General features: G+C 40.7%; 1 protein-coding gene across 4 annotated transcripts in view; it reads left to right on the forward strand.

Annotated features, from left to right (window-relative positions):
• The window catches only part of STXBP5 (syntaxin binding protein 5), a 488,403-nt gene that overhangs the window by 87,169 nt on the left and 376,774 nt on the right, over positions 1–24,460 (forward strand). For all 4 annotated transcript variants that reach the window (XM_089694278.1, XM_089694280.1, XM_089694279.1 and 1 more), the window contains exons 3-4: positions 23,606–23,687; positions 24,190–24,290. In XM_089694278.1, coding sequence (XP_089550404.1) covers positions 23,606–23,687; positions 24,190–24,290 — 183 coding nt within the window. The remainder of the gene's footprint in view (positions 1–23,605; positions 23,688–24,189; positions 24,291–24,460) is intronic.

A 24,460-nucleotide genomic window follows, 5' to 3' on the forward strand; every position in this document is an offset into this window, starting at 1 on the left:
CTCTCTGAAGCCTAGAAACACCCTTTTTATAAGTTAAATTCGCAGCGAATATATTCGACTCGAATCAAATTTTTTCCGCGAATTCGCCGAATCGAATTTTTGATTACTTCGCTCATCTCTAAATATAACCTTTCATTTGTGAGCAAACTACTTCATAATAACTGAAAAGCCGGGGTGTTTAAAAGTTGAATGTTGATACTTTAGCGGCCCTCTTTCCTTCATATGTCCAGATACATCCTAAGAATAAATTTTAGTTTGTTACAATATTTGCTGTATGTGCTGTCTCAGACCACAGTCCTGTAAGTAAACGTACTACTAGTTACATCCTTTCAAACATTAAATGTGTGATATATTGATGCTGCTAGTTGAAAAATAAAGTAGGATTGATTCTTGTATTTTTTTTTTAGATGTAGACAATGTTGGTCTCTAATAAACTAAAATGGAACTCCTGAAGGCAGCTAATTTGGCAGAGGGGACATCACGCAGAACAGCTTGCAGGGAGCCTTTGTGTTTGGTAGGGTATTTGAAGATCTTTGAATATGAGTTTTTCTGTCTCTAGAATTTCCAGGTACACTGTGTGTGTGCTTGATTTTACCACTGGGATGGTCTTCTATGGTGAACATAAGTGTCAGGACTTACTGACACATTGCAGATTCCTAAATGTTCCTTTTCATATATAGAGTCCATCCAGCAGTCGCCAATGTACAGGGACCCTGTGCAAGGCTTGAGGGGGGTGTGTGTGTGTGTGTCTTTAATGCAGAAAAGCAAAGAGTCAATAAAACTGAAGTATCTGTAGGGTTTCAGATCAATGCAATGTAGAGGTTTACACCCCAGATTTAATTCTCTGATAAATGGGGCCGTTCTGTAGAATGTGCAGATTTGCCTTCATGTTGCCTTTTCTATGATTGGAGACCATTGATGCCAAATGTAGCAGTATCACTATGTATTGATCTACTTGTTAATAACACTGGCTAATTTGCATACCTAATTTTTTTTTAATTTTTGTTTGGGGCATCCGTTAAATGCGGCTTTTTTTTTTTTTTTTTATCAGACAATTGAAAAAAATTAAAAGAGAAAATTCTTTAATTATCATACTGCAGCTGCGGTACTCAGCAAATACAGTCATGAACAGATGAAAAATGCCCCCTGCAGTACCATCTGCATGATGAAAACATGTTACTTCAGAATCCAACCTGTACTTGATTACCAAGTCATAGCTGACATGGTGATCATGTAATTAGAAAACACACTGATTTCTTTCCCAATCATCAATGAGGACTTGAGCTTTTTGACCTTAAGATTGAGAGCCAACAAGTGTTCAAAGTGTTGGCTGGTGCCTCCCAAAGGCAGGAGGTTTTAATCATTTTTTTGTATTGCAATGCAGGTTTGAAGTGTATGTAAAGCCAAAACATCATCTTTATAATTGAAGGGCATAGTGCTGTAGCTTCTGTACAATGGACGAGTAGAATTTTCTCACGCAAATTGATTGGATCAACAACCTGTGTCAACAGGTATGTTTCGGGTATCAGCTTTGACTATTCTTCAGAGACTATTGCCCAATCATTTTAGTCCAGACATTTATTAAAATGGTGACCTATGTTCTCCTGTGAGACTGCCGAAGAAAGCCTCGCTCCATTTCCTGAATGTTAAGACCACAAAGATTTATTTGAACCTCTTAGCCCCATTTAGGAGGCAGGACTCCCTTTTTGATACCAGTGGCCTGGCCTCTAGTGTAGTTGGTGTGTAAAGAGGGCAGAATGTTGTGTTGTTTTTTCCTTCCCGTCCACCATGGTCTGGGATGTGACAGGTGTGGGCTGCCGTGAGATCCTGTCCTCTCTGTAATGCACCACAGTATCTGTACAGAAAAACATTGCACACTGAAGAAATCTCTTCTGTAGAATGACTTTATTCCAGGTCTGTTAGCTGACATACCTGCCTGAAGTCTCGCCCCAGTGACATGTTTCGTCCTGACTGGACTTGGTCAAAGAGATTGAAGTTCTGTATGCTGCACCAAATTGTAGGTATGCAGAAATAGCGCAGGACTTAAAGAATAGGGTCCAGAGTCTACAGTAAAATCCAAATCCGTAAAAAAAGACTGTTTTATAGGAAACAGACCTCCATTACTAAGAATGTGTGTATTGTCTACGCTCCATTTTTGGTTTATTAAGTGAATTATGTTCCTTGCATTGATGATTTATGATGAACAGCTGGTTTGTTTTGAAATTCTTTTTTTATTTTAGAAAAGTGTTGGGTTGTACAGGACATCAATTAAGACTAAACCTAGATGTACAAGATATTGAGAACACATGAGTATAGCACATACACATCGGTGAAGGGTGAAAAACCGTTGTTTCATAGATAATGTAGAAGTGGAAAAGTATTGGGTTGTAAGGGGGAAGGTGGATGTGGGTAATCAAAGGGTGAAAAGGAAATCCAGTAATGGATCTATATATAAGGTAAACAAAGAGCTTCCCATTGGTGCTATAAAGTGGTGAAAGAAAAGGGGTGGGGGAAGGAAAGGGTATCGAGAGGAGAAAATGGGGCGGGGGACAAACAAGAAAATAAGAACCTTTCCTTCGGCAGTACTGGAGGGTCTGTCATAAGCCTTTATCCTGTTCAGCAAGAAGAGTCTTGACTTCCTCCAAGAATATAAGGGCCATCCAGTAGAACCAGATCTTCTTATATATTTCCCGTTTGTCTTGTGAGGAGAGAACTTCATCCTCCATCCAAAAAAAAATCACTCCTTTTTTTTTTACATCAAAACTGCACAGCCTCTGTGCTCACATACCCATAAAAATATTCCATTTCATCAATGTGTCCCCTCCATTAATTTGGTCCTATATTCTGGCTTACTTGTTCCTCCCCTGCTGTACTGTTTGTAATGGTGCTTTGCTTCTCCAGCCCCTATGTCCACTGGGCCCAATGGCCCAGCAGCCAGATCAAAATTCTGGGATTGTTGGGTCAATCCCAGCAAGTTGCCAACTATGAGAATGGTGCATGCTAGGCCAAAGTGCAAATATGGGAGCAGTTTTTTCCTGTAAAAGGTTTTGAATGTCTCTCCATCAATTCATCAGACATAAATGACGATCATACAGCAAATTTGGTGACTTTTTTTATTCTCTCTAAAGCACTAACCAGTACAACCTGGCCACCCCAGCCTGTTCCTGGACAGTAAAGGCACAGAAGCACAGTGAAGAGTCCTCCCCCCTTGTAAAGTGTTGTGTTTTGTTTGTTGTTGTGTTTTTTTTTTTTTTTTGTTTTTTTTTTTTTTTTAAATCCACCTTCACGTCCAAATTTGAGATACCTCCACCGTGGTATGTGTTCCCCCGTATCTATGCTGTGCTTTTTCAGATCTCGGTGTTAAGTCCTTATAGCTGCTGCGGACAGGTGGAAAGACACCCTGGATAAATCTGTAGAGTAACTGAAGTTCCTTCAGCCCGCTGTGCTTCTCCATACTATGATCAGGATAATTTAAATTTTAGACTTTTGAAAACAATCCACTGTAATAATTACCTGTCAAACTGTATCTCATTGTGTTCTTGGTTACTGAGGGTTTTTCACTAAAAATTGTTCCTGGCTTTTTTCAAAATCCATAAGGGTGATTGTAGACTTTAGTTTGCTGCAGACACACTCGCACTTGGGGCTCAAAGGATAGTATGTCAGAGGGATGAGCTTTGCATGCACATGCCAAGAGTGATGTAGCCCTTCCCAGAGTGTCATGCATTTTAGGCATAGGCCCATTCCCCTTCCTCAGGAATTGGTCAAATCATAATGAGGTCATAATGATACTCTGGATGAAGGAGCACAGATGCCTTTGTACAGTAGCATTGTCAGTCTGGGGGGGAGGGGGTTTGATGCACTATATGCATAAAGATACACTAACAAAACCAAACTCCAGCTAATACTTTTTAAGCAGTTACAGCAATAGTTCCTTTTTGGAGTAAGGTTTACGTTAATAAAAACTGACCATAGTAAGCACCTTTGTCAATAGTAAATTGTTTGTCTTGACCCTCTCACTGCTACATCTGCAGGAGATCCTTTTTTTTTTTGAAAATCAGACTTGCTGGCTAGATCACCAGATGAAAAGGTGCCTAAATTAGAAAACTAATGCAGCTAAGAATTTGTGAGCTGCAATATGTTTTGCTTTTTGGCTTTGATACCTGTGTAAAAAAACAAACAAACAAACCTGCACATATGCAGCACAAAATATTGGCTCCTAGAACTTAATTTCCCTCTTTCTGTATGCATGCTGCTGCACAAGGTTTTACAAGTGATTGATACAAAGTCATCATTGGGTACTCGCATTAGCTGTACTTTATAATTTTTGTAGATTAATACATAAGGCCCCATGCGCACTGGACATTTAGCCTTGGTGCCTGGGGCTCTGTTTTTAGCTGTGGGTGAATGGCACAGGTGGCCTGTTGAGTCCCTCTGCCAGCAGCTTGTCAAACTCAAAAGCTGATGACGGCTGGATGGTGCACCTTGGCACCGTAAGAACGTGTAGATCAGCATGTTCCCAATGACAAAAGCCCCAAACGCAGACTTCTTGCATTCCATGTATTTGCACCTGGGTACATACTGCCCTGTCCATGAGGACCACTAGGTGCACCATCCAAACAGCACATGTACCCTCCACCCGCAGCTGATTACCAGAACCCCAAGTGCTGGGACTAAATGCCCAGTGTGCAGTGGACCAAACTGCTTTTAATTTTTCTTTTTTCATCCCTTTCCAAAGTCCACCTTTTACTGGCTTTAGTTCCAAAGAATAACCTTCAGTGCCATTGTATGTGCAGTTGCATATGGATCACTGACACCATACTTCATGTGGTTGCACGCTTTGCATGTGCTTTTATTTGCTTTATTAAACAAGTTCTCTCCACCCATCTAAGAGGAAAATTCTCATAAAGTGATAAGACATTAGGAAGGGTGGAGTGAGTGATGTATACAGATAAATATGGTTCTAATATTTGATTAAGGTAGAGTGTATGTAGGAATTAGGATCTGCTTACTTGAGAAACAGCACAGTCCAACTGCAACATATTTATAGAAGAGTTACTTGAGATTACTTTTTGTAAGCATTTAATTTAAAAGACAGCAATAGGAAAATGTCACTTTAGAAGCATTCCTCCTACAGGTTTTTCGGTTCTCCTTCATATTTGCACATAGAAAAAATGTGCCCTGGTTTCTCTGCAGTGCTGCCTTCAGGTGGGTTGTAGTGTTTTGCGGAAGAAAAAAAAAGCAGACCTGCAGCATTTTTCTACAATTCAGAGCTCACCTGAAGTCTCCATTTTCACACTGCTCTCATAGGAGTAGGAATCTTACTTTAATATTCCTATAATGTTTTACACTCACCGGCCGTCTTTGAACGTGGCATGCTTGTTGGTGCCAGACTGGCTGGTCTGAGTATTTCAAAAACTGCTGATCTACTGGGATTTTCATGCACAACCATCTCTAGGGTTTACAGTGAATGATTCGAAAGAGAAAATCTCCAGCGAGAGGCAGTTGTGTAGATGAAAATGCCATGTTGATGTTAGAGGAGAATGGGCAGACTGGTTACTGCGACATTCAGATGGTAGGGTCAGAATTTGGCATAAACATGAAAGCAAGGATGCATCCTGCCTTGTATCAATGGTGCAGGGTGGTGGTGTAATGGTTGGTGTTGGGGATATTTTGTTGGCACTGGCAAGGAGTACCTACGTGGTGTGTGTGTGTGTGTGTGTGTGTGTGTGTATGTATGTACACCCTTTTTGTTTTTCTTTAAAAAAAAAAAAAAAAAAATTAGATAAGTGAGAAATGAGGAAGCTATTTGAATTTTCTGATCTACATACTAGGAAGCTTTACCACTAACCTTTCCAGAAAGTCTGGTGACTTTAGAATATCTGTATACTAGGTCTATGAATCACATTTTCAGAAGCAGACTAAAAGCTCAACCTTGGATTCAGATCCACCAAAAATTCAATTTGCATGGTGCTTGTATGTGTTCTGTGGTTCCTTCAGATGTTTTCCTCCCACAATGCGAAAACATACTAGGTCTGTGGGGTAACTAGCACATTCAAACTTTGGGCTGGACTATTTCTAATGTTGCTATAATCTCTGTGGCAAAAGTTTTCTATTTATTCCTTTCTTCCTAAAAAAAAATAAATAAATTGGGCCCAAAGACCCCATCAGTTAGAACACACAAAGCAATAAAAAAAAAAAAGAAAAATCTAAATGCAATGTGTACACCTGAACACAAGACCTTTTTATTATGGATGGACACACAAATTATTTTCAATGGCTGGACAATTAATACTAAATTGTCATGAATACGTCATAATGGTGCCCTATAAACACAAGAAATAAATGCTTAGATCTAATAACATTTGATAAAGGAAAATTGAAATCCCTATTTTCTTTGGACCTAAAGGTTGGGTGGGTAAGTGTAGGCTGTGTGGGCTAGGCAAATTTGTGTGTACCCTGCTCTCTCCTCCTATGTGCATGCTTCTTCATGACTCAGCACTGAAACAAAGCCGACTGGCTCCTTGTACTGCTTCCCACTCCCCTGAGGGTCTGAGGCTTGCAAGCGTTTGGTACCAGCTCAAAACTCCAGTATTTGTACTACTTGCATGAAAAATATATTTTAATGATGTATTATTCCCTTACTGACTTGGAATGCTGTCAAATCTATCTCGTTAGCCAGGAGGGAGCAATATATTGCCCTCCTGGCTAGCAAGGGAGCAATTCTAAAGAAATGGTTTTAGTAAGTTGGTGATCCTGCTGCTGACATCAAACCACCGCCTATAAATTTGAGTTTGCCTTCAAATAGTCAACATCTTCAAGTGACCTTTAGATATAAAAGGTAATTTGCATGTTATCAATAGTGCTGAAGCTGCCTTCTGTAAGGCTCCATGCACACGGGGCGTTTTAATAACGCTGGTAACATTAGCTGTGTAAAGTCGCATTAAAAACATGAGGTGGTTTTTTTAAGACCTTTTTTTTTTTTTTATTAGCATTTAGCGACGTTTTACCACATTTTTTTGTGGGTTCTTTTATCCAAAAAAAATTTTTTTTTTTTTGTAAAAAAAAAAAAAAAAAGTCAAACACTGGTTTGCTGCGTTTTTGCCACATATTTTAGCGTTGGTGTTTTTACAGCTAAAAAAACCTCTCTAGAAACCCATTAGTTCTTTTTTTTGGCTGGTAGAGAAAAAAAATGCCCCTGACAAAACGTTGATTACTCTGTGTGCATGGACACATAGGATAACATGCTAGGGAGTTCACTGGCTGTAAAAAGAAAAAACAAAAAAAATCATCAAAAGCCAAAAACTGCAGCTGTAATAACTTACTGTGCGCATGAGGACTAATGGTGCAGAGAAGTCTGACGCTCTGGAACATCTGCTACTACTTTGATTTAAAAATGAAACCCACCGAATTAATCATTTCACAAAACGCAAAGTATGCACTAGTTGGCCCCCAACCGGACTGTTACCAGCCATCAAATGGCTGGTGTCATAGCTGCACCATGGCAAAATCAAATCGGAGGCTAAGATGGCATCTTCCATGGTTGTAAAGGATAGGAGGGTTTAGTTCTGATCATTAGAAGCGGTAGTAAAGTTACAAAAAAGTCTCCCCTGCAGGTTTAAGCCATAATATGCTAGTATGTACTGCATACTAGCACATTCTATCAGACTTGCCTTTAGAACTGATCTCTCCAGTGGCTACCTGTCAACGCTGACAGGGATTTTATCTTCACCTGGTCTGCTTACGGGTTCGCAGGCTTCGGCCGTTTGATTTGGCTGAGCTGCAAGCCATGGCACAGAGCTCTTGCGCTGATAACGTCACTGGCTGCTGCTCAATGGAATATCTCCTAAACGGTGCATGTTTAACCACTTCCTGTCCGGACACTTTTTTACCCCCTTCCTGTCCAGGGCAATTTTCAGCTTTCAGCGTTCTCACACTTTGAATGACAATTGCGCAGTCATGCAACACTGTACCCATATGAATTTTTTACCCTTTTTTTTTTTTTTAGACGGATAAAGCTTTATTTTGGTGATATTTATTCACCGCTGGGATTTATTTATTTATTTTTTGCCATGTAGGCACCGGATCGTGGTTCTGCGCGCACAAGCAGGGTGAGGGGAGGCCGTTTATAAACGGCCACCCGACCCTGCACTGCCACAGTCTGGCCATTTATATACAACGGCCGCACAGGAGGTGGTTAAGAGAATTTTTCCTACAGGTAAGCCTTTTTTTTTTTTAAACTTACCTGTAGGTAAAAATGACACAAAAGGGAGTTTACTATCACTTTTAATTTTGCTTTACATTGTACGCTTTCCCGAAGCGATTTCCCGAAGAGGCCCAATGATCCAGCGGGATACCTTTTTCTATTAAGTGTAGCAGTGTATTGTGTTCTGCACCCACTGCAGTATACTATAGAAAACAAAGAAACTGAGAGGGTGCTTTGAGGAACTCCATTTACTAGAATTGCAGAGGATGTCAATGAAATGCATACTGGTGGAAGTCAACCTTGGATAAGTGGCTGCTTATTACAATTAAACATCCAAACTGTTTTGAACAGCCAAATATTTCTACCTAGTTTTAAAAACCCTGAAATGCAGAAGAATGTATTTCAGATCCTGTGTGTAACAGAAGACCTGAACACAGTTATTTTTGCTTCTAGTAATGAAGACATTTAAAAGATCAATTTACGAAAACCTGGTGGTTATTTTTCAAAATGTCACTAAGCTCGTCAGCACGTGTGGCACCTCGTGTAATTATCTTGCTGCTTTCAATGTTTAAACATACATGTTTAAATGTGTTAGTCAGCATTTGTGGCATCCCATGTAATTATGTTTCATGTTTAAATGGGAGAAGCCTCCATTTTCACAGTAACAAATTGCCTTGCATACATATTTTTATTTTGTTGAGAATTCCATCCATCAAGGCTATGTTCACATTTTTGCACACTCCTAAGCATTATGATAAACAAGATGCAAGAAAACCGCAGTCTTTTCTAACCAGTGTCATTAGTATCACTGCTGTCCTTTCTTGCCAATGTCATTAACATTGCAGTGTGTATGAGGTGTTCAGTGGGGAAAAAGTGACATTTTGCGGGTTTTTTTTTTTCGTATTCCGGCCTAGCCGGAGATATTTCTCCCCAAGTATGATAGATGGGGAGATGTATGGCCATTATCCATAGCACCAGATTCCACCACCACTTCTGCAGCTTGCTTGATTTTAACCCCTTCAGCTTCTCATTAAGAGGATGGATCTGTTAGCACAGAATTTCTAAATGGGAAGTCCTCATTATTGCTTCTCGAGCACCTGTGTACAGAGACTGTTGTGAGCTCTTTATCATTTATCACGTTACACCTATGTATTAATCCTTGGATAGCAAATGTGAAATCTCGGTGTAAATCTCTTTACCCATTTTTCTTTAGTGTCCTTCATCCTTCCTTTCTGCATGGAGGTTGGCAGGAAGAACCGCTGAGGCTAGGACAAGGGGTGGGCAGGAGGGACAGCTGACCTGGGCAAAGGGGGCAAAGAATAGATGCACCCATTTTATGGCATGTATTAACTGTGGGGGGCTGGGCGCAATTCTTGACCCTTGCCCTGAGTACTGGATACCCTTGTCCCAGTAATGACTGAGATTGACACTCCCTAGAAGTTTCTGCAGAGACTTTAGGTGTTGACCTCTGTGCATTGGAATGGTGTATGGCTGCAGGAGAAGAAAGTATACACATATTGTACAGAACTGTTATTTACATTTTGTGGCAGCATTGCTTTAAGGTAGTAGTTACTCTAGCATGTTGTTATTGAATATTGGCTGTTTCACATGTAAATGTTTTTGGTATAAAAACCTGTAGTCCACCATCGCATTCTATGCCATCCCCTGCAATAGGTTTCTATATGACCGCCATCTGAAACATTTCATATACTGAATATTAAGTGCCATCCCTTGGTGATGTCAGGGGTTGCAGTTGTGACTCTCTATAAATCACGGTTAACCACTTCCCGTCCGGCGTTTGTATATAAATGGCCAGACGATGGCAGTGCAGGGTCGGGTGTCTGTTTTATAAACTGCCTCCCCGCCCCCTGCTGGTGCACGCTCCTTGGGAGCACACAGCACCGCGATCCAGTGCCCGCTGTGTCCTTCAGACACAGTGGAACGCCGATCGTCATCCGGGACCTCTCTGCGAGGTCCCGACCACATGCAGAGTAGTAAGCAAAATGTCATTTCTGACATTGCTTACTACGTGTGAAATCTGTGAATGATCAGAGGTCACATGGTACACGGCTATTTACAACAGCCTTGTACCATGTGACAAGCTGTGACCAATCACAGCTCACACAGTAGTTCTCAATGGCTGCAAGAATGCTAGAGAGGAGGAGAAATGATTGCTTTTACACCCATAAAGGCTTTAAAAGCAATCGGTGTAAAAAAAAAAAAAAAATCTTCATCACCCCCCACAAGTAGTACAGTGTCACCATGGTACAGTGATACTGTACTGCTAGGGTGACAATATGTAAGAAAAAATTTATTTATTTCATACAATCATCACTGGCAGCTATAGCTGCTGTCAGTGATTTGTGTTCTGCCGACGGAAGGCTTCCTGCCAGCAGAACACCGTAACATGGCAGGAGGGATTCCCCATCAACACTGATTGTGATGGGGGAATCAAGCTACTTTTTCCACCTGTGGTGGAAAGAAAACTGCATAATCTGTGGTGCCCTTAAAAGCGCTTTAAAACCAACCATAATTTCTCTGTATCTATAAGCTTTTCTAGAGCATTTTCAGATTCACATACACAAGCATGGCTTCTCTGTTGTAGCTGCTAACACTCTAATGTAAACAAAAAGGAGGTGTTTCTAAATGGTTTTGGTGGCCATACACACTTCGATAAATCAAGCATTTTTTCCTTTTCTTTTCTAGTTGATCTCTCCTCATGGGAATACTCTATAGTTGGCTTTCGATGGATAGTTGGAAGATCTGATTGATTTTAAATGATCAATCTGATCAATGGCGATAAAATCTGATTCATGACCAAAGCAATGCTGCTGATCATTGCAAAATTATACATTTTTCACTTGAAAAAAATATTCATGCCCTTTGAAATTTTCCACATTTTGTCATGTTACTACCAAAAATGTAAATTATTTTATTGGGATTATAGGTAATAGACCAACACAATTGTGAAGTGGAAGGAAAATTATGGTTTTTAATAAATTGCCTGAAAGTGTGGCATGCATTTGTATTCCTCCCCCTTTTTGCTCTGGTTACACTAGATTTTAGTTCAGGGTATCAATTTCCTTGAGTCCACCTGTGTGTAATTTATTTGTACAAGTACAGCTGTTCTGTGAAGCCCTCATAGGTTTGTTAGAGAACATTAGTGAGCAAACGGCATCATGAAGGCCAAGGAACACACCAGACAGGTCAGGGATAAAGTTATGGAGAAGTGTAAAGCAGTGTTTGGTTATAAATAAAATTCCCAAGCTTTGAATATCTCATAAAGCACTGTTCAATCCATCATCCGAAAATGGAAAGCATATAGCACAACCGCAAACTTCCCAAGATATTGCTGTCCACCTAAACTGACAGGCTGGGCAAGGAGATCATTCATCAGAGAAGCCGTCAAGAGGCCCATGGTAACTCTGGAGGAGCTGCAGAGATCCACAGCTCAGGTGGGAGAATCTGTCCACAGGACAGCAATTAGCTGTGCACTCCACTATTCTGGCCTTTATGGAAGAGTGGCAAGAAGCCATTGTTGAAAGAAACCCATAAGAAGTCCCGTTTGCAGTTTGTGAGAAGTCATGTGGGGGACACAGCAAACATGTGGAAGAAGGTGCTCTGGTCAGATGAGATAAAAATTTTACTTTTTGGCCTAAAAGCAAAACTGTGTGGTGGGAAAACAAACACTGCATATCACCCTGAACACACCATCCCCCCCGTGAAACATGGTGTGGGAGCATCGTGGGGATGCTTTTCTTAAGCAGGGACAGGGAAACTGGTCAGAGTTGATGGGAAGATGGATGGAGCCAAATACAGGGCAATCTTAGAAGAAACCCTGTTTTAATCTGCAAAAGACTTGAGACTGGTGCGGAGGTCCACCTTCCAACAGGACAGCTACCCTAAACATACAGCCAGAGCTACAATGGAATGTGTTAGATCAAAGTATATTCGTGTGTTTTTAGAATGGCCCAGTCAAGGTCCAGACCTAAATCCAATTGAGAATCTTTTTGGCAAGTATATTCGTGTGTTAGAATGGCCCAGTCAAGGTCCAGACCTAAATCCAATTGAGAATCTGTGGCAAGACCTGAAAATTGCTGTTCAGACATTCTCCATCCAATCTGAGAGAGCTTGAGCGATTTTGCAAAGAAGGGTAAAAATGTCACTCCCTAGATGTGCAAAGCGGGTAGATATACCCAAAAAGAATTGCAGCGAAAGGTGGTTCTACAAAGTATTAAGTCAGGGGGGCTGAATACAAATGCACGCCACACTTTTCAGATAATTTGTTAAAAATTTTGGAATCCATCCATTTTCCTTCCACTTCACAATTGTGCCCCTCTGTGTTTGGTCTATCACATAAAATTCCAATAAAATACCTGTTTTTGGTTGTAACATGACAAAATGTGGAACATTTCAAGGGGATTGAATACTTTTTCAAGGCACAGTAATACAATTAAAGTGTATATGGCCACTATTAGGCTGATACACAAGTGGTTCTTCTGCAAATCAGCAGTTGCAGGATTACTAAAAGGCTGCCTTTTATGTCCCTAAGGACATCTGTAGTCAGATGTAGCAAGACTGATTTATTTGTTAGAGGAGCTTGAATAGCACCTTCAATTTATGCAGTGCTTTACACATCTATATTGTGAATTCATATCTGTCCCTTACCCTCAAGGAGCTCACAATCTAAGATCCCTAACTCATTCATACTAGGGTCCATTTAGACAGGAGCCAGTTAACCTACCAGCATGTCTTTGGAGTGTGGGAGGAAACCAGAGTACCCAGAGGAAACTCCCGCAGGCACAGGGAGAACATGCAAACTCCAGGCAGGTAGTGTCATGGTTGGAATTTGAACCGAAGATGTCGCTCTTTTGCAGACCTGAATGCTGCTGAATCTCGATTGCTAGAGATGGGTGCGTCCTCAAATTGCGATTACATGGGGACAAGCAGGCAGCTTCTGTAGTGCTCTTGCTGTTACCGATTTTGACAAATTGTCAGTGGCAGGATCACTAGTGGCAGAGTTGCCCATGTGCCCCCAGCCTTAGAAGCAGTCTATCTTTGATCTCAAGTTCTTAGAAAATGAATAAGCTCACATTTAGAGAGGTCAGGGATGGCTTGTGGTGTTTGGTTATTTACTTATTTTTTTACTTTAACCACTTCCCGACTGTCCTATAGCAGAAACACTGCTCCAGGATGGCACAGGTGTGCAAAATCACATGTAATATATACGTGATTTTTGCATTTCTGGGTAGGGGACACGCACTCCCTACCTGCACCGCCATCCACTGCTGTCAATCGCTTGCTGGCGCCAGGTGATTGCCAAGCATCTCCGACGGGGAGGAGAACTATATGCAAACAGTTCTCCCTGTCAGCTCATGCACACTGCTTTGGATGGCTGTACAGAGCACAGCCATCCAAAGTAGTGTGCTTACAGTGAATCACACAGACACAGCACTTGGTAAAACAGCACACAGTTAACCCTTTTATTGCCCCCTTATATTAACCCTTCCCTGCCCAGTGCCATTAGTAGTCAGTGCTTTTTTTTTATGTTTAGCACTGATCACTGTATTGGTGTCAGTGACACCAAGTCCGTAACCCCTCCCCAGTCAGAATGCCCACCGCAGTCCCGCTATAAGTCGCTGATCGCTGCCATTACTAGTAAAAATAATAATAAAAAAAGAATAAGAAAAATCCGTGTGTGTGTGTGTGTGTGTGTGTGTGTATATATCACACACCGCCATTTTGTAAAGGCTATAACTTTCAAGTAAACCAATTATTTTATTAATTAATTCTCCTCGTCCTCGTCCAAAAATTAAACTACAGGCGATCAAATACCACTGAAAGAAAGTTCAATTCATGGGGGGAAAAGGACGTAAATTTCATTTGGGTGCAGCATTGCATGACCACGCAATTGTCGGTTAAAGTAATGCAGTGCCGTAGCACAAAAAATAGGCTGGTCAGGAAGGGGGGTAAATCCTCAGGAGGGCAAGTGGTTAACTGCCTGTTTAAAAAAAAAAAAAATAATGAATGTAGTTTATGTATGCAGCTTAATGCCCATGGTCAGATCACAGGTGCTCTTTAGGGTATACACATTTTAACATTTTTATTTTCTCATTTGAAAAAGGAAATAAAGGCAACAACTCCATTCCATTTTTTTTTCTTTTGTTAGGAATATTGAGACTTTAGGGTTCATTCACATGGGTGCATAGACCTGTACACCTTTTGAAGAGTAGCATGCAGCCTAGATTGTAAGCTCCAAGGAGCAGGGCCCTCCTATCCCTCTTGTATTGTTTCTGTATTGTCTCCCGTTATATTGTAAAGCGCTGAGCAAACTGTTGGCGCTATATAAATCCTGTATAATAATGCAGCCATGCTCAGAAGCCTGTTGAAAATCATGGTCTGACGGATCTTAACGCACACTTGAGCGTGTTCTTGCATAAATGTCCAGCGCCAATCTGTCCCTGGTTAAGAATGCTAGTGACATGACTATTACTTGCTGCAATACTTCCATAATCGATGATCAGGAACAAGTGTGCAGATTAGAAAGTCAAGTTGAAGTCCGAACTCCCGATGTGCATATTTATTCCAGGTCGGTGACTCGGGTAATATTGGAGCAAATGGATCAACCTTACAGCAGCTAGCATTTTGAAAAACACAGCTCTCCACTTTTAAAAAAATAAATGAATATAGTTACTCTTTTTTTAAATGGTGTTTTTTACAATAAAAGGCTTAAAATAGGGTAATGGAGATGATCCTTCCTCAGGCCAACCTTGAATCGCTCCAGATGCAGATAAACAATTTGCAGTCATCAGCTGATGAAATAGATCCAGAAGTGACACTTGGTATTTTGCATAGACCTTGGTGCATCCTCAAATTTCTCTGCATTGCTGAAAAAGGCAGACCATTTTTTAAACCGTGCCTCATATCTTCTCGAAAGCTGTTTCTGAGCAGTGCTATGGATGCCATGTTTTCATGACATACTGAGAAGCTGCGGTGTTCTCGGGGTTTTCTAGTCCTCTATTTTTACCACTGCCCAATGCCAGTTATTACTTTTGTAGATTCAGCTCTGTACTTGGTACAAAAGGTTGTGTTTGCGCTCTTGTTTCCTTACAACTCTTGGTCTGTGTAGCCATAGAAACTCCTATTTTCAATTGTAGCTGATCAAAGTGGAGAATTTCGAAAGAACCAGCTCAACATCATTTTTTTTTTTTTTTCAGACTTATTAATTCATTGGATTTGGCAACTTTTTTTCCATTTTCTGTATTGAAAGCGTCATTGTATGCGCTCTGTGGGCATCCTTGAATTGTGTGGTAGGTGCAGTGTATTTTGAGGAAAAAGATATATATCAGAATGTCGTGTATGTGTAAGAAAAATGTGTTGTACTTGCCTGCTCTGAATAAATCTTGGATAATGCACTAGGTGTTTGCGCCACCTGTCTGCTCTTTTTCCAGTGGATGATTTCCACATCTGAGGAGATCTGCATCCCGGAAGCATTCTCTTTAGGCCACTCCTGTCCTGGTCCCCTTGGCCTCCCTATGGCAATTTATTTCCTGGAGCGCACAGTTATCCAGTCTTACCTACTCGAGTAACCTCGAACCTCCTCTTCTGTCCCCCACCAGTGTTCTTGGCTGCTTCCTTTCTCCATGCTCCACCACAAGAATCTGCTTCTTATGGAGGTGCACCTACTGGTTTGCTCCTGAGCTGGGTTATGTACATCCATAAACACAGAGCTCAGCCCTGCCTCCTGCTCTCTGCTTGCAGGATTTGCATTAACATGAACTTGATGCAGGGAATGCATTAACACAAAAATGTCATACAATTTACAACTACTTTTTAAATGGTTCCTAAAATGAATCCCTCAAATTTAGATGTACCCCCTCAGATTCCCCGGATGAATTTGGTCAGCATGTGACTTTGGTTATTTCTGAATTACTTGAAAGGACTCTGGACTGTAAAAAGATGGAAATGTTTAGTCAAATGGCATGCACTTCTATGCATTTTTAAAGCAAACATTACACTGAAATGCAAGGTATTTATTACATAAGGCCTCCCTTCCAAATCTAAAATCCCTGCATAATGCCAGTAAAAAACATTTGTGGAAAAGGTGCAAATTCGGTGACATTACAACCGGCTTTCACCACAGTACCTAGGCAGGGGGGAGTACATGAAACGTCTGGTGAGAGCCTACCATAGTAATGCTGAGGATCCTAAATCGTTTGAGATGCTCCTGCATCGCTCATGACTTGGGTAACTAATTTTGCTGGAAGGATTAGAACACAGGTGTCAAACTGTGGCCCTCCAGCTGTTGCCAAACTAAAAGTCCCATGAAGCATTGCAAGATTGACCGTTACAAGCATGACTTCCAAAGGCAGAGGCATGATGGGACTTGTAGTTTCAGAACAGCTGGAGGGCTGCCAGTTTGACAACCCTGGATTAGAATCACCCCTCCACAGGTGTCTGTGTTTTCTTCCTGCCACCGTATAGTGATTTTAGATTAGGGAGGAAGGCTTGATGTTGTAATTGGGCCTTGCTATTTTTAATACAAGGTCCATTTTGAAGTGATTCTTGGGGGAATAGAAATATTAAGACTACTGAATTTGTTTTATCTTCCATGTGCAAGCTTCAGAGCTGCAGATATGTATAGAGGAAGGTTCCAAACACCACACACACCTAGTGAGTGAAAGCAGCCTTGGCCAGCTTCATCCAAAGCCATGCCCCAAACACATTTCACCCCGCCCATGGGGCTTAATCATGGAGGTGTTCATGGAAGCAGCTTCAGAGTGGTCATTCATTTCTTCGATGCCTAACGTATAACTGATCTGGAAAAAGCATACAGCAAGAAAAGCCTGACCACTTGCCTCTATTGGGTTATACGGGTCCGTGGCTTACTAGATAGTAAACAAAGATCAAAACTCCGCTCTTGAGCCTGTTTCTATCTGTGGCTTTTTTACACCATGTTGGCTTCTGTTTCTGCTTTTCTGATATCTGTGCCTATGTAAAAAAAAATAAATAAATAATAAATCTGACTGCACAAACAGCAAGGCTACAAAGAGGTGTACCAGCTTACTCAAACTCTGTCCTCATCAATCTTCCATGCAAAATGAACAATGTACATAGGAGTTTATTTTCCTTGCAACTGGTTTTTCTGGGGTAAAGGACTGTAAAAGTAATATCTAACCTGTCTAGCTTTCTCTTTTGCGGAAACACCAAATACACATTTTTTTTTTTCTTTTTGCTCTATTGCTTGACAAAAAAATCTACTCCGCTTTAGCTCAACAATTTTACTAGGTTATGGAGTGTGGAAAGGCCTAAAAGATCTGGCTGTGCTTGAAAAGCTTCAAATATTGTTGAGATAAAACGGTTATCTAGAAGTAGTTGGTCACAATGAACTGGATTTGTTTTGTAATGTTGAATAATTTGACAATGTAATGAGAACATTCATAGACTGCTAAAGCTGCTCTGTTTTAGTTGGTCAGTCTTTCACGTGGATGCAAGACCCTACTTAGTAGCCAAGAATTGCTTTTAATTGCAGCTCTGGATGCTAAATGCTGACCACCTCCCCTTTCTCTAGGAATGTAATGCTTGGGCTTGAGTTGGCAATTGCTGAAGCAACAGTCACATGAGAATTGATATGTGGACACCAGAAGGGATCAGTAGATTATTGATGATGGTTGTAAATGCTACTTGCACACAGCTGCAGGTATCACTAGTGGCTGCCAGATATGTACTCCACAAATCAATGGCAGGTACCTCTGCTGTTCACGGTACCACTCATCTATGTAATTGTGAATAGCAACCCTATATGCAGCCAGTGTGCATCCGGAGTTGGTGTTTCTGTGGTTTTGGGCTGCCCGCAGGTAATCAGTCAGTGTGCATGCAGCCATAGAAGAGACTATTGCTGCGCCCAGAGGTGTATTTTAGCAGCCTATAAGACTAGGTTCACACCTATGCAGCTTGCGTTTGATCCATTTTTGCACATGCGTTTTTGACACATTTATGCTGTTTTTGAGTTTTGTGGGGTTTTTTTGTTGCTGCTAGGCAGATTAAAATGCAAAATGCATCAAAAACGCCCTACGTGCTTTCCTGCAGCATTTCCATTGAAGTCTATAGAACCAAAAATGCAACTTTTTGCATTTAAAGAGTCCCTGACCCTTTCCAAAAAATGCACCAGGAGATGCTTTCTGCAAAACGCTGCGGAAAACACTTAAATGTGAACCTAGGGTTAATGCTGCCAAGAACACACATACAAACTGCTGTGTGATTTGTAGCCTAACACTGATGTGGGGAGATGGGAAATGGTCAATAATCCTGTGTAAGCTCCAACTTTCACCTTACAGAAACCTTGATTTCTCTCTAATGTGGGTATCCTGGGTCCTTCTTCTTTTTTTTTTTTTTTTTTTATTTTCCCAAAGACATTTCACAATTTTAGTTTCAAGTATTTTTAGACTATTAATCTACAAATACTAGAAGTTTCTTTTTTAGAAATCTCTGCGGGGAAGACTATTTCATTAGGTGTTTAAAAGCCAAATATCTGCTTTTGTAATAAAAGCATAATCCTAGTCAAAAGTGTGTGTGTGTGTAAAATGTTAGACTTTTAGATTTGCTTTTAAATGACTGTACTTTGTGGTCATTGGGTGGAAACAACCATTCATGTAGGCAGGGGATGGCTAGATCCATCTAGTAAAAGTTGCTGATCGGATGGTTTTTAAATAACTGCTGCTTTCAGATGAATACATTTTGTAAAGGCATACTTTATACATACCTTGGAGGTGTCTGAATGTTTACATAAAAATCCTCACAGCACCCTGGGAGCCCTTAAAATCCATAAACCAGAAGAGCTCAGTCCTGTTCTATCAGTTATGTAGAGGATGTCACTGAGACAGCCAGCCTCACTGTCCAAAGGAAAGAGTTGCAGTCAGGAATGGATGTTTTATATAGTCTCTTTGGTGCATGCAATTAACTTCTGACTTCAGTTTTTAATCTTGGTGTCTGGCATAGCTTCACTTGAATTGATTAAGGTGATCTTTGTGCAAGCCTGCTTAGCTAAGGGTGATGGCACTTTCAGCCTAATTTCTGTGGGGGGTGGGGGGGGGGGGGGGGTTGTAAGAAGTTTTTGTACGGGTATATATTTCAGGTATTTTGTTTGCACTTATTCCGGATATCATTAAACTAACATTTAGATAATGCTGTTTCCATGTTTTGCTTTGCCTTTTAGTAGGCAAGTTGTTACAACCTTTTGGTCCTGCTTTTAATGTTGCCTATGTCCCCACATGGGGAAATTGCCACTCTGCATTTCCCAGTTCTTCGAACAGGAAGTAAGGGGAATCTTCCAGTGGTGGCTAAGATTTCTCATCACGTCTTGTGTGTTTAAGACACGCAGTAAAGGCAAATCTACTGTACCTAATAGGGCACAGATGGCAAAAGATGAGGCTGGATTTAAGCAATCCCAACTTGGGTGATACATTTCATCAGGTCTTCTATGTTATACCATATATAAAGGTCCTTTTTTGTAGTTCCTTTGTGTTTTGGATGTCACTTGTAAATTGTGACTCCCTAAATACACTATGCTAGAATGGCAAATTAATTCCACTACAATTATGGAGGTCCACAAATGTAGGTTCAAAAATTGCATGCACATTGCTAGATGTCAGACCATATAAATATATGGCATGTTTAAGCGATGAGTTGCTAAGATGGCCATTAAGAGAAATGCTCTTTACATAATTAATTTAGAACTATAGAAGGTAGCTTTAGAATGCATGATTAAATTGCCAAATGGCAGCTTTACCAAAGAGGTGATGGATGGTAGCTGGAAGGGTTAAATGTTGGGGATGCCTGTTCTGGAGCTCTTATTTCTCTAAACTCAAGTAGTGCGTGCTGGCTGCAGTATCTTGACCTTGAAGTAGTCCTTTTAGGCAGTGGAGCATACCCTGGAAAAGATGAGAATAAAACTTGTCATCAGACAAAGCCTGCATACTGGATTACACACTTTTTAGTACTACTTGGGGAAAACAATTTGTTTAAATGGTTTGTGTCCTTCCTTTTAAAGCCCAAGTTGTCATGGAAACATGTAATCTCTTGTACATATTTTACAATAGAAAATTTTGAGTATTAATTGCGTGAAAATTATGCACATATAATTTCAACCACTGATCTGAAGAGAGAGTACTTAGAAACAAAGTATATCCCCTTGGTTAGTTAAGAGTGTATTTTATTTTAGATGACATATACTGTACATTTACTAAGGCGACTTGCCAGTACCCTGTACATTATTTTATTGCATGGAAACAATGTGTCTGAAAGCATGACTAAACTGGGAAATGTAAAGTTCTGGTCTGCTCATAAAAATGGTGGCCCAGCACATTTGAAGATAATTGTTATATCTTAATCATACAAGACAGGACACAGGCAAAGTATTCAGACCTTGAAAGTTTTGCTAGTGTCCAATCATCCAAAAGGTACAAGAACATGCCCCCATAGTGCCTCCCCTATAACTCTACCTTACTCTGAGAGTTCTTAGTTTGCCAATGTCTGAAGGTGATGGACCTCCTTTTTTTTTTTTTTTTTTTTTTTTTTGTGTTTTAGCCAAGAGTGATTTCTCTAATCCCTCACTGCCCTCAAGTGGCAAGATGATCTGGATCGTTGCAACCTCCATAAACATTGGGGCTGTACCCAGACACCACTCTGTGGGGACAGGTTATCCTGTTGCTTTGGTCAATGAATCTTGCTAGTGTGCTCACCTTGGCACCTTGTGCAAAGCATTTATAGTCAGCCGCAGGGTGCTATACAGATCCAGGGCAATGGTACATGCCGTGAAGCCCAATCCTTAAAGACCCCTTCATGGGGTATGCCCCCTGACAGACAAAGCCTGGACATTGTATACAGTCCAGCATTGTGGACAGGTAAGATGGAGTCACCCTTTATGCTTCTAACCATTACTGTAAAAGACCAGGAAGATATTTGAACCTTATTAATTACAGTGTGTTTCAAAATTTTGCACTAAAACTCAGCTGCTCAGAGCCTTGTTTCAGGTGAATGATCAGGTGTTCTGTCACACCACAGGTCACATTTTATTGCTACTTTTCTTAGAATCCTTATAAGGTACTCCGGTGCTTTTGCCATGCCCTTTTTGCCAAAGGATTCACTACAGGATGGTCTACATCCAAGTTGCTGCGTTCTTCTGCTCATATACGTCAAACTGCTCTGTGAGTACCCCACGGGAAATACCTTCACAAATTACTCCCTTTCTCCTGGTCTCTGCCATAGCGATTACAAAACCAACAGGTGAGCGTTTGCTCTGCCAAATACCCACAACCTTAGTGCTGATTTGTCCCCTTGCACTGGAGTAAGAACTGACTCTATCACATATCTCTGCATATTGTTGCTCTATCGAGCATGCAGCAAGTGGCCTATACAAAAGCAGATTTCTGCATGTCCCGATTTCTCAGGCGAATAACTGTCTTAACGCTTCAGCATATTGCCCTGTGCTCAAAAATGGAACACCTTTCTCTCACCTGTTCTTTGCCAGAGTCAGATCCTGATGATCCTTCCCTAGACAAGGAAGTGTTAGACAAGGGAAAAAAAAAAAAAAAACACTCCATAGCTTTTCAGTCTTCCAAATGATGCTCTTATATTGAAGAGTGGACCTAGGCAAATGCTTGCTAACATGAAAAGGCTCATTGCCATGTTGTCCTCCAAGAGCCTTGGAATTGTGCAGTTTGATACACCTCCCACTTGCCATACCCCTTTTTGGGTACAAAGAGATCGGCAAAACCTTTCAAAAGGTATCCTGTTTAAACAGAGTGTGCAGTCTGACAATTCGATTACTGAAGTCATGATTTTCACTCCACCTAAAATCTTGAACTTTTTTTTTTTTTTTTTTGTGCATGGGAATTTGTTAAAGTGGTCTATTCTTGTGGTTAATCCTGCTATCTCAGTTTTAAACCTCACTGTACCTACTGAAGATGTTCCTTCTTTCAAAGATTCTGCAGATGGAAATTGAGATGCATCTAAAGGAAAGCTCTCTTCATTGTCTAAACATAGTTGGAGTCATTAGTGTCTACCCCAAAACTACAGCTTCCCTATTGGATTCCCTATTGTCCAGTCGTTGGTACCTAGCAAGGGACACCCTGCTTCAAAGTCCACCATTGTGAAATCGATAAATCTAGATTCAGAGTTCACTCCCTCTGATCATGTTGCACTTGTATGTCCATTCCACCAGATGGAGAATTTCCTGGGCATTTTGGCATCAGGACTCTGTAGTTGAGTGCTGTAAGACTGCAACCTGGTCCTCTGGCTAGAATTGAGAAAATATGCACAATCTTCTGCAGATGCAGCTTTCAATGGCAAGGTTCTTCCAACGCCACTTTCTGAAGTTGGATCTCTTGAACTTTTTGGGCATGTTGACACATTTCGGTTTGCCTAAAAGTTGCTCACCCTTCTCATTTATTGCTTCGGGATGTCTGTGTCCTATACTGTAGGATTCAGATAAAGGAATTTTGACATGGCCTGTGAATTTCTTTGATTACAGGACACTGGCCACCCTCCCTTCCATTCATTTGTTACTCTGCATTACCTGCTACAAAACTGAACTCAGAGGGAGTAGGTTAGGGTGTTAGGGGAGGCACGTGGGGGGGGGGGGGGGTTGTTGTCATACTGTGCCAGTCTCCAGTCACCGGAGGGTACAAACCTATAATTCCAGGGTATATGAATACTTTGCCTCTGCACTGTACTCCAAGATATGAATTTTACAGGTAAGTCGGATTTTTCCTTCTTCCTAAGCTGGTTCAACTCACTAGCTTTTTGAGTTAAGATGAAGTTGATATAGCATATGGAAGTGCAGTTTGCATTTTTACTTTAGTCCTATTTGGTTTGTAATGAAAGTTTATATGAATTAAAAACCTTGACAAACCCAAATCTGAGATCAAAAACAACTGAGATCCACCTTGGCTATCAAGGGGAGACCCTTGGGAATCGAGGCAGCAGCATTTTTTTTTTTTTTTTTTTTTTACTGGGAAAGCATTCAATGTATGCATGCATTGGACAGATTAGGATGGAGGATAAGTAGAATTTTATAGTTAAGTAGGCAGGACTGACAATGCTGCTTGGATGTTTGTTTGCACTTTACAACTGTGCGATTTCTGCACAAACTGAATTTATGGCAGATCAGAGATTTGTCTATTCCACAGTGGGATTTTTTTTTTCCTGGCATATTATAATCAGAGCTTTATATGAACGAATAAATAGTGTCTTCTAGCTAAGCATAATCATGAATGTTTTCAACTCTTAGCCTTCCAACTTTTCATCCCTTTTATGTTCTGTTATGTTCTTACAGTTGTATCTACATTTTTTTTTTATTTTGTTTATTAAAACAAAACTGTTTCCTTAACGTAATGATGTCAGGTTTGGGCGACCAGGAGTTGAGTGTTATTGCCAGCATGACAGTGGCTCTACAGTAATCCAGCTTCAGTTTCTGATTAATGAGGTTAGTGCAATCACTTTAATCTTTCCTCTGACATCACTGGTTTACACATCGCCTCTCTTGTCCTTTCCCTGCTCTCCTCCTTTGTCATGTTTGCAGGTGCATGGTGGTACATTTTTACTCTGATGTGCATGGTCTCTTTACTCATTTGTGCTATGTTTTTATAATTGATAAACCGGTATCTTAATCATACAGTACAGAACTATAGACCCTAGGTTATAGGCTAGTACCTCTCCATAGGGATGAATGAGAACGCACCGCACGTGTGGGCCCAGGTCAGAAGATTGACAAATGTCACTGCATCATTGTCAATATTACAAGCTCAGGGACAAGTGATAAGACTGAGGGGTGTCTGGGGTAATCTAAACTATCTTACTAGTGTAGCTGTTGAACTTTAAATTTGTAAACTGCTGGGATCCCCCTTCTTCTTCTTCTTCCTTTTTTTTTTTTTTTTTTTTTTGAAAGCTTAAAATGATTTTTATGATGTAAATATTTTTTATTACAGGGAGCGCTTGTGAGTGCCTTGACGGATGACACTTTACACCTTTGGAATTTGCGACAGAAGAGGCCTGCCATACTGCATTCATTGAAATTCAGTAGAGAAAGGTAAGATGTGAACCTGCCCTCCCACCAAGACATATACTGGGTAACAGTGAATGTTAATGCATTTGAGTTTTGAAGTACATTGAGATATTATTTTATAGGTTTTAACTGGTATGTTTTTTAATTGGATGATTGTTTTTTTGTAAAAGCTGTTTGTGGCGACCTCAGTGTTC

Source organism: Staurois parvus, unplaced genomic scaffold (assembly GCF_062004578.1).
Source record: "Staurois parvus isolate SC_StPar_1 unplaced genomic scaffold, SC_StPar_1.0 ptg000657l, whole genome shotgun sequence".
Taxonomy (NCBI): Eukaryota; Metazoa; Chordata; class Amphibia; order Anura; family Ranidae; genus Staurois; species Staurois parvus.